Source organism: Pungitius pungitius, chromosome 10 (genome assembly GCF_949316345.1).
Source record: "Pungitius pungitius chromosome 10, fPunPun2.1, whole genome shotgun sequence".
NCBI lineage: Eukaryota > Metazoa > Chordata > Actinopteri > Perciformes > Gasterosteidae > Pungitius > Pungitius pungitius.
Genome location: NC_084909.1, coordinates 5,690,553 through 5,700,457, shown reverse-complemented (window position 1 = coordinate 5,700,457; position 9,905 = coordinate 5,690,553). Strand labels below are relative to the sequence as shown.

The window sequence follows — 9,905 nt, the reverse complement described above, 5'->3', positions numbered from 1 at the left end:
CAGGAACCGCAGCGCTTCCCTCGGCCTGTCACGAGAGCTGAGTTTAAAGCGAGCGCCTTTATGCCTCCAACTATACGCTGCTTAAAAAGTTGACTTCAAGTTTGAATATAATAGGGTCTGAGTCGCCACCAACTAAGAAAAGAGGGAAGTTGGTAGACAATGCTGTGTATAATACAAAAACATCTGCGACGCACTGAAGCTTGTGGCTCATACGTAACTAGGATACATTTTGAAACACAGAGTGCGATAAACAGTAGCTTTGTGTTGTGGTTAAATTGTACTCAAAACCTGAAACGACTATTAAGATATTGTGCATTTTGTTGTCGTGTTGATTTGAAGAAAATTTTAAATATTTGGTAATATTGCACTAAATATAACCACATTTAAACAATATATTTGTGAAAATGAATTCCTTTTTTTCGGATCAGATAATATACTACTTGTGAAAATAAACATTGGCAGATGTTGGCTTGCTCCAGCTGTCGGTTCAGTTTTAGGAGATGGCCAGAGTAGAGAAGAGGGAAATGTGCAACAGTGCAGCAATAGCTGCATTTAAATTTAGGCTGCCACAGTACATGAGCAATCGTTTAATGTCCCCTCACACTTCATAGCATTGATTCAAAAGCTTCACAGCCAAGTCACATCTTGTTGTTGTGTGGAGTTCTTACACTTGGAGAAAATAAGGCAGCGGGCATTGGTCTAGCTGTGAAACAAGGCTCAAGGCTCAGCGTGATTGTATTAAAATGATACTACGATTTCATGCCCCTCTTAGTGTCTTAGGGCTTGAGTCTAAACCATTATTGCTCTGGGAGGGAAACTTATAGTGTTAGAATTGTCTCCCCCTCTCTCAACTAAATGAGGAAACACCAACAGGGCCCTTTCAGGTCACATCTTTTTCAAATCAGGAGGAGACAGCGCTATAATGGATCACCCTGGTCTGCCGCATTTATAAATAAACTCGCCGTGAGACAAGAAACAGATTTAGAGCGGCGATGCAAGTCACACTTGATCACGAGTGCGGCAGTCCACCGAGGCCTTTTTTGTTGGCACTATAAATTGCAGGCTAAAGCGTGCCAGTCCGTTATAGCAGTTATATTGACACTTGGGGCCAGGATACAGAGGAGGACTTGCCCTTGATGTGCTGAAGAGCCACGAGGAAGATGGGCTGATAAAAAAAAAGTGGGTGGATAACAGGCATGGACAGAGGTTAATGCAAGATGAGCGACTCAGCAGGGTGGCATGTGAGCAGCACAGTGTGCTGCTAACTGGTGGAGAGACCTGATTTCTATTCGTGGTGGATCATTTGGCATAGGGGGGGGGAACTATTAAAAAGGGCCTGAATAGAGGCAGGAAGTCTGAAAGAAGGGTGTCATGCACACAGCCTACGGCCTGACTGTAATACGCAGCACTCAAGCGCTTTGAAAGCTTCTTATAAACATCCATCCGCTGTATTCACAACATCTCGCTTCACCGAAGATGTTGCTTTCTTTCCTGATGTGAGAAATCATTCTCATAGTTCAGTGTGCAGTACAATAAAACGGCCGGATGAAAAGGGGATTTTGTCACTTTTTTTTACGTTGGCAGACATAAGCCCGCATAAGCCCTCATAAATATTAGTGTGTCTCACAAATGCTGTTTCCAGATGTTGGAAATAAACTGGTCAAGTTTCGCACATCCCGAATCCAAATCCACCTTTTGGTTTTGTAAATACCGCTCTAACCCAGCGGCATGACATTACTCTTCAAATCAATCCAACATTGGATCTTAGCCTGATATACAGTACACACACGCACGATGCACTCCGATACACGTCAGTTCATGTTCACACTGTAATTCATCAATTACATCATCAATTGATGATGCCATGTATTTTGCTGCTAAGTTGTACGAAAAACATTGACAGAATATGAAAAGGTATAGCCTCATTGGTCGGCTGAAGTCCTTGAGGCGAGCATGAATACACTCTGAGTCAATGATTTATGCACCCCCCCACACACACACACACACACACACACACACACACACACACACACACACACACACACACGCACACACATTAAAATACACACATACAAAGTGAGAAAGAGAGAGGCAGAGCATTGCCGCACATGGAAACAGAAGACTGAAAAGGCTTCAGGGACAGAAACACAGTCTGAGACTAACAACTGGAAGACATACATATGTTGCCAGATGTGAGATTCTGCTATGAAAGACATATCGAGGAGGTTTCTGATTCACTGGTATTTCTGCTGTGTTTGCTCGTCTGATTGAAGCTATAATAAAGGCTTTTCCTTTGGCCAATGCTTACAGTCATATGCTGTCTTCACACTGCCTGACACATCTCTTCAAGCTTACATAATGTAGATCTGCCCTAATTTCTCTCTCCCTGGCTGAATTGAGTACTTCAAGCATCTAAGCAACATACCACTATACCCATCTGACAAGCATTGAGTCAAAAGGTGATCCACTCTGGTTTGTTCTTCTTATAAATGATATGGACATTCCTTTCTAATGCAGATCATGTCATTAACACCGAAAATGCAATGCGGGGTAATGCAGTCTCTGTCAGCTTTGGTCTTTCAATGTGTACGAAGGCGTGCAACAAAAGGTAATTGCATAAACATCGTGGCCGAGTTACAAATGAGTTCACAGTCGTCAGTGTAATACATCAAATGGCTTTCTTGTGTCAGGTAATTGGATGTTTTCGAGGATACTGCTGTGTCTGCAAATAATGTAGTTTCTCAGAGTGCCCTGGTGCATCTACATGCAGAAGTGTTGATGATTCACAGTTACAGTAAGGTCCCTTATTTAACTTATCCCAGCTCTATGCACATCGCAATTGACACAGCAAAATAAATCCTTTGTTGCCATGAGATGCTCAAGAAAAAACATTGTTTTTGTTAAAAGTACATTTTGTCTTCTTTGTGCAGCTGTTGTTACGCTTCAGGCATCGGTTAAGAATTTCATTTATCCATGAGAGAATTGATTATTTTGAGTTGTTTTCAGAAACATGGTAACTACACGATCTCAATGTTGATTATGCAACACGGCCCTTTTCTTTATTTGCCCACTGCATAAATGAAACTATGACAACTGGACCTTTGAATTAGGTATTCTAATTTTTAGAAATGTTTTCAAAAATGCCAATGGCGTTTTGTGCAGCGCTTTCAAACCCTTCCTCCCTATGCTCTATGACATTTGCCTCACACACCAAGGCTCGGAGGGTAAAGGGAACACAAAAACAAGGGTATTCCAAATGAACACATATCTTTTATTCATCAGCTAACAACTAGAGACACAGCACATTGTAGATATATTTACCCCACGTATTCCTAGTTGTACTGTGTTTCTGCAATAAGAGACCAGGATTTGGCTTTTCCAAGCCGATGCAACTTTGAACAGAAATGCTGATAAAGTGTTCTATTTACAAATCAGAGGTTGAGATAGAAAACAACCATATCAAAACCAAACAAAACAAAGAGAAGCAAAATTACAAATTTTGAATAAGACACTAAATGGATTTCTTCTTCTTCATACATACACAGGACAGTCACATTTCAATTAAACATATTTCTGCGTTATCAGTATTTGTGGTTTCACGTGTGACGAATATTAACATTTGGCAAAACTTTTAAATGTTTGTTATATACAGTGATCCATTACACAATTCTTTGAGAAAGATTCTCACAAATCGAAAGAAACATCCTTGAAAATAAAATGTTTAACATCTTGAGTCAATTTTCCTCCAAACACACAGCCAATATATATATATATGTATTTTTTTTCTTCTGCTGCATTAGTTTGGTCGTATAAAATCTACTACACATTAAAAAAAAGATTATTTTGAGAACTGAAACAACAACTGAATGGCGGCCACTGCTGACAATAAAAAACATTTGTTGATTTGTCTGTGCAGGTTTACAGTGTTTTCACCACAAAATATTCATAAAAACAAATCCCAGTACAACCCTGTGCAGGTTTTAAATCATGCAGCACTGTGTCCATTTCATCTCATTGGTTATGATGAATGTTCAAAGAGAAGACACAGGTCAAGTGACAAAATAAATCACAAAAAGAATCTGAAGTGAAAGGCAACCAACCAAGACGGTATACTTGATAAACAAGATGACTAACGCTGAAGTGTAATTCATAGTGACATGCAGACCACGTCCAGATACTCCATGTCCTCTAATTAGCTGAGTTAAGATGACAGGTCTTGTGCATAATACTGCTTGCGATGTGAGTTCACCCTGTTTATTAAACTATGGGAAAGTCAGATTCCGAGGCCCATGCTATTGACCCAGAAATCGATTCCACTGCATTACGACTTGATGACGCGCTTCTTGCATAAAAGCAACTCTATCCGCTCAAGCGTTCGTTTGTTGTGCTTCTATTTATTATGGATAAAGCTCTTGCGGACCTTCATGTTTTTGTTACACACCTTTGTTGCACTCTGCATCAAACTCTCCTGGAAAAAGAGACTGTTTTGGCAGTCAAATCGCCAGACTTTATGCATCCCTACTCCATAGAGATAAACCAACCATGACAAATATGAGTGGGTGTTTTTCTTTATGAAGTAATACCCCAAAATCCACTTATTCCTCAAAAACAGATTTAATTACAAATAAATTAAGTTTAAAAAAAACAAATTATCCAAACTCACTTCATGAGTTAAATATTTCAAATCAACATATATACGAGGTGGTGCTATCATGTTCATGAGTGTTGGTTGGTGTCAGAGGGGATGAACTGTTTCATAGAGATTGTCCAAGTATTCTCTACTGCTTAGTGCAAGATATTTTAACTTGTGGTGGTTTTATGCATACAGGTATCAATTCTTCTCCTATGGCTATTTGCACGTGTTAGCATATTAGACATTTCAGAAAGTGACATCATTGGTGACCTCTAGAAGTCGAGAGTGCATTTTTAAGAAAAGAGAAAAAAAAAAAAAAAACATATTTATTTCTATAAAAATATGGAGTCAATTAAAGTATGTTGTATCAGGGCCCGAGGGCCAACATGTTTGGCTTGAATTCATCTGAATTTGATGTATTGTACCCTTACAGCGTATTGCAACTCTACTCAGACGCATTGCAACTGGAAGACAATTATTGTGAATGCAGACATACAAAGAAATAAGGTTGTAATTTCACAAGGAAACACAGGGATGTGCTTTGATGTTCTCCTCTGAATGTCAAGCAGTGGATATATAATGAGCTGTTTTTTGAGTTAAGTGTTTTGGATAGGGTGATAATAAATGTATAAACTCTTCTTTTTTTAAAGCCGTCAAAGTAAAATGCCTTAGTGAAGTATGATAGACTTTAAAATAAACTGTCTGTCAGTTACATGAACCTGGAACAGAGCTGTGATTCTTATCTTTTAGTCTTATGTTTGTGAGTAGAGTTACAACACATTTATTTATTAATATCATACAATTGCTTCAATAACCAGTAAAAGCAGATGGTTTAGACTTTGGGGAAGCTGTGAGGAAATACCAGATTAGATCTGTTTAGTATATTTTTAGGATACTAATTATTCTCCCCACAGATCTGTAAGTAAGAAAGATTGATTAAGATCAAATCTGTTATATGTGATTATTATCTCATAGCTTTGCATCCTCAATGGAAAACTTCCCTGTAATTTGACAAACACCAATTTTCACCGGAGCACAATTTCCTAGTGTGAATTCTGTCAACACTTGAACACAGGTATGATTCATGGTTACTCATGAATGCACTGGCAGGATAAATATGATTAAATCTCATGTGTGAGTTTAGTCTTGAATAAGTTGGACAGAATTGGGATTTAGGCATATAAATGTAACAAAAACCTGGTTTATTTGGGGATAACAACATATCATCTGCACACTTCATTGACCCTCATGCAATGCAGCTAATTTGAGAGTCAAAGCTCACATATTTGTCGCTGAAAAACCTCCAGGATGTTTTTTATGTAAGGATGAGTCACGAGAGCCCCGAACATCTGTTTGTTTGTTCATATTAACAATTGTAAACCACAATGTTACCACAGGGGTAAAGGGATATAAGTGCTACTTTAAAACAGTACACTCCCCTTTATTAGTCAACCCTGTGACACACAATTCCCAGAAATACATAATGTACCTATTCTACTAATAAAGGTGATGAAAGAAAACTGTCTGCTTTTTGAACATGGATTGATTCCTGATAAAAAAAACAAAAAACAAATCCATTGCAGCGTTGCAACAACTCTGACCGCGTAGTGGGTCAAGTCTCTCAAAACTGCGTGAACGTTGTTCGTTTTTCAAGAACCTCAAGGTAATCGGGGTCGATATGAAGCTTGGCCTTCAGCTCCCAGTACTCACTCCTGCTGGGCTCCACGTACACTGTACCTGGTGATGCACAATAGAGTATCGTCTGTTGTATTCTCTCTGGGTGCACGTATTGATGCCTGGCGTCAAAGTCCGAGGCGCACTCGCTTGACGAACGCGCCGCGTGCCTGCACGGCAGCGTCTTGCTGTGGCACGTGTGCTTGTCGGGCTCAAGTGCGTCTCGGTAGTAAGACTGCTCGTCTCGGTGAGGGGTCGAGGTCTTGTTAAGGGGCTCCGAGGCGGCGGCGCTGTACTCCGAGCCGATGGCGTTGCTCGCTGCCTCCTCGTCCGAGTTGCCCAGAAAAGCGCCGCTCAATTCATCAAAGTCTCTGAAGCCGTCCGCGGACCTGCTGTCCGTAGGGCTGTGCACGGCGGTTCTGCCTGCGGGTTCTGTGGGTTGCGGGATGTACTCATATACACGTCCGGCAGACGTCCGGACTTTGGGAATGGATCCCTTTTTGTAAAGACCATACTCAATGTTGAGAGAGCTGATGCAGGCGTTCATGGAGTTATTGTGCTCGTTTTGACACTTTTGATGCCGCTTCCTCATCACCACAAACAGTCCCGCAGCCACAAACACGGACACGATGAACATGAGGAGAAGGGCGAGAATCAGCACGGATAAAGGAATGGCGCTGTCTTGTGTGTCGGAGTCCAAGGATGTTTCTATCGTGATGGTGCTGCCAGGGAACGATTCTTCAGAGGGTGGGATGACGGAGGCAAGCGTGTCAGAGTTATTAGGGCAAAGATTTGTTGTCTTAATGTATCTCATATCCTCCCCAGCTAGCCTTTTGGGCGAACCGCAGATGACGTTGTTTACAACCGTGCCTGTGCTAAGCTGCTCCAGCCACGCCTTCAACTCCAGTATGCTGCAAGAGCAATCCCAGGGGTTCTCAAATAAATCGACTTGCACCAGTGCCGTAAGCTGATCTAGCACCCCGCCGACTGGGAGATATCGCAAATGGTTGCTACGGAGATTGAGCCTGGCTAATGACAGGCCATTAAATGTTCCCACGGGTAACGTTTTCAAGAGGTTATTGTTCAGAAAAAGCAGCTGAAGTTTGGGTACATGCTGAAAGGTGTCCGAACCAACCTCTTTAATGATGTTGTATTCTAAATATAAGAACTGTAGAGTCTCCAGTCCATAAAACATGTCAGCTGTTAGATGGTCAATCAAATTCCCATTGAGGTAAAGTCTTCTTAGATGTGTCAGATCGGCAAAAGCTTGGTCGTGTATGCGAGATACTCGATTGTTACCAAGATGAAGCAAATCCAACCCAGTCGCCTCAATAAAATCAGATTGACGCACCACTGGGATATAATTCCCTGTTAGGTACATCTTTTTGGGATTATAAGGTTTGGGATTTAAATCAGAGATGTATTCAATCTTTCGTTCCTGGCAGTTCACGTTCAGGCCGAGGTCTGAAATTTGAAGGTTGCAGGTGCAGGCAGTCGGGCAATCTAAAGGCACGGGGGACTTGGTTTGATATGAAACAATTTGCCCATAGTTTGGGTTTTTTTTAGACGGGATGCGAGCAGTGGGCCTTGATTTTAATTTGCCTGACTGGCGAGGTCCCTTAGTGGGTCTTGATGAGGACCGAGCGATCCCAGACGAGGTAAATGAGGCTGTCACCGGAGCTGGCACGGTCCTGCGGTATGCATCGGTGCTCAAATGTGGCAGGGGTGGCATCTCGTATTCAGCGATGGCTCTCCTCGGGCACAACTCCTGCTTTGAAACCTCATCAAGATCTCTCCCATGAAGCCGGAAAGGGAACTCGCAAACAACATCGCCAACTAACGCCGTGTACGATATGCTCTCGAGCCACGTTTTAAGTGCTATCAGCTCACACGAACAGTTCCACGGGTTCTCCTCCAGCTGTAACTCCACGACGCTCTTCATGTGCTCCAGCAGACCTGAGTAGGGAAGCACTTTGAGCTGATTCCCCCGTAAATCCAAATGAGTCAAGGGTACATGCTGGAAAATGTTCACCGGCAGACTAGATATTAAGTTGTCGTTGAGAATCAGGACCTCCAGATTTCGAAGTCTGCTCAAGGCATTAGGGGCCACGTGAGTTATGTAATTATAATCAATTTGTAGATATTCCAGACTTTCAAGGCCAAAGAAAAACTCTTCCTTCAAGGCATCGATTTTGTTATTGTTGAGATGCAATCGTTTTAATTCCTGAAGACCATTAAAAGCTCCGGCTTCAACCTCAGATATGTCATTGTTTCCCAAATGCAATATTGTAAGTCCTTTGTACGCAACAAAATCATTGAAGGACAGCTTCTTCAAAAGATTCCCCGTGAGCAGCAGATGATACTGTGAGAAGTACACTGGCTTTACGTCTGAGAGACTTATGAATCCTCTGTTTTCACAGCTCACGGTGAGTATCCCCTCTCTCTCCTCACAGGCACACAGTCTTTGACATGTTTCTCCATAACTGCCAAACATCTCAACAGCGCACACTGCGATTGCACTCAGCAAAACATATGAAATCCAAGGATGCATTTTCCTGTGAAATGTTGTCCCGAGTCCCGCTAAGGTTTCCTCAATGTCATCTAGAAATAAAACACAGCACATGGTGATGTCAAAACAAGGCAAGACTGACAACTAGAGCAACTTCCTCACAACAAGCTGTAGCCTGCACGAGTCAAAGGTTCATCCGCTATTAGCCAGTGGGGAACTTCTCTCTGTGAGGCTGCTGATGCTAAAAAAAAAGGCTCTAAACAAAGCAGGATAGGAAGCAACTCCTTCGAGCGATGTAAATAACAAACAAACAAAACAAAAAAAAAAGCAAGGTCAAAGCGAGACATGAGCGCACAGCAGTCTGAAGGCTGCTAAGGGGAAGCCACGTCGCGTTTAATTATGAAGCCATCGCCGGGTAATTAAACGCTGGTTTGAATTTAATGACATGTAAATGAAAGGTTAGCCGAGCCTCTGCATCCCGGCGCGCAGCCCCGTCAGCCACTGGCGGCACGGCGCCGCCTGAGTCGCGGGGAGATACATACCTCGCGCGGGCGCCGATGAAGATGTAGGCTCGCGTGGGGTCATTCAGCGCATCTTTTACATTTAAAATCCGTCCAAAAGCAACAACAACAAACAAACAAAAAAAAGAAAAAAGAAGAGAGGGTGCATATTTCAGCGCGCCCGTGTGTTCGTCGGGCTCGGGTGCACCGGGGAGGATGAATCAAAACGCTGATCAACCACGAGCTGTCAAACGCCTCCCTGTTGCCACGCGCTGCCGGGGGAGACTCCGCTATGCCCGCTCACAAAGTTGCTTATTCGCCCTCTTCTTCCGCCCCTCTCTCTCTCCCTCTCTCTCTCTCTCTCTCTTTGTCGGGCTCGCACTCTCCGCGAACACGCACGCGAACACGCACGCACGCGCGCTCAACTCTGTGGTCGGGAGGATGTCATTCCAAGCACAAAGAAGAAGCTCACTGGAGCATCGAGAGACATCCCCCGAAAACATGTTGACCCACCTTCAGTTAAAAAAAAAAGAAGAAAAAACTCCCAGAGAAATATCAATAATATCCGGGCTCAGCGGTTTAAAACGGC

The 9,905-nt window shown here is 42.7% G+C and overlaps 1 protein-coding gene across 1 annotated transcript; it reads right to left on the bottom strand.

Annotated features, from left to right (window-relative positions):
• Positions 1 to 3,250: 3,250 nt before the first annotated feature.
• slitrk5b (SLIT and NTRK-like family, member 5b) lies at positions 3,251 to 9,678 on the bottom strand. Its single transcript, XM_037489499.2, has 2 exons — positions 9,359 to 9,678; positions 3,251 to 8,908 (listed from the first exon to the last, which is right to left on the bottom strand). Exons 1-2 carry the CDS (start codon positions 9,399 to 9,401, stop codon positions 6,255 to 6,257), a joined length of 2,697 nt encoding a protein of 898 aa, XP_037345396.2. The 5' UTR covers positions 9,402 to 9,678; the 3' UTR covers positions 3,251 to 6,254.
• Between the last annotated feature and the right edge of the window lie 227 nt (positions 9,679 to 9,905).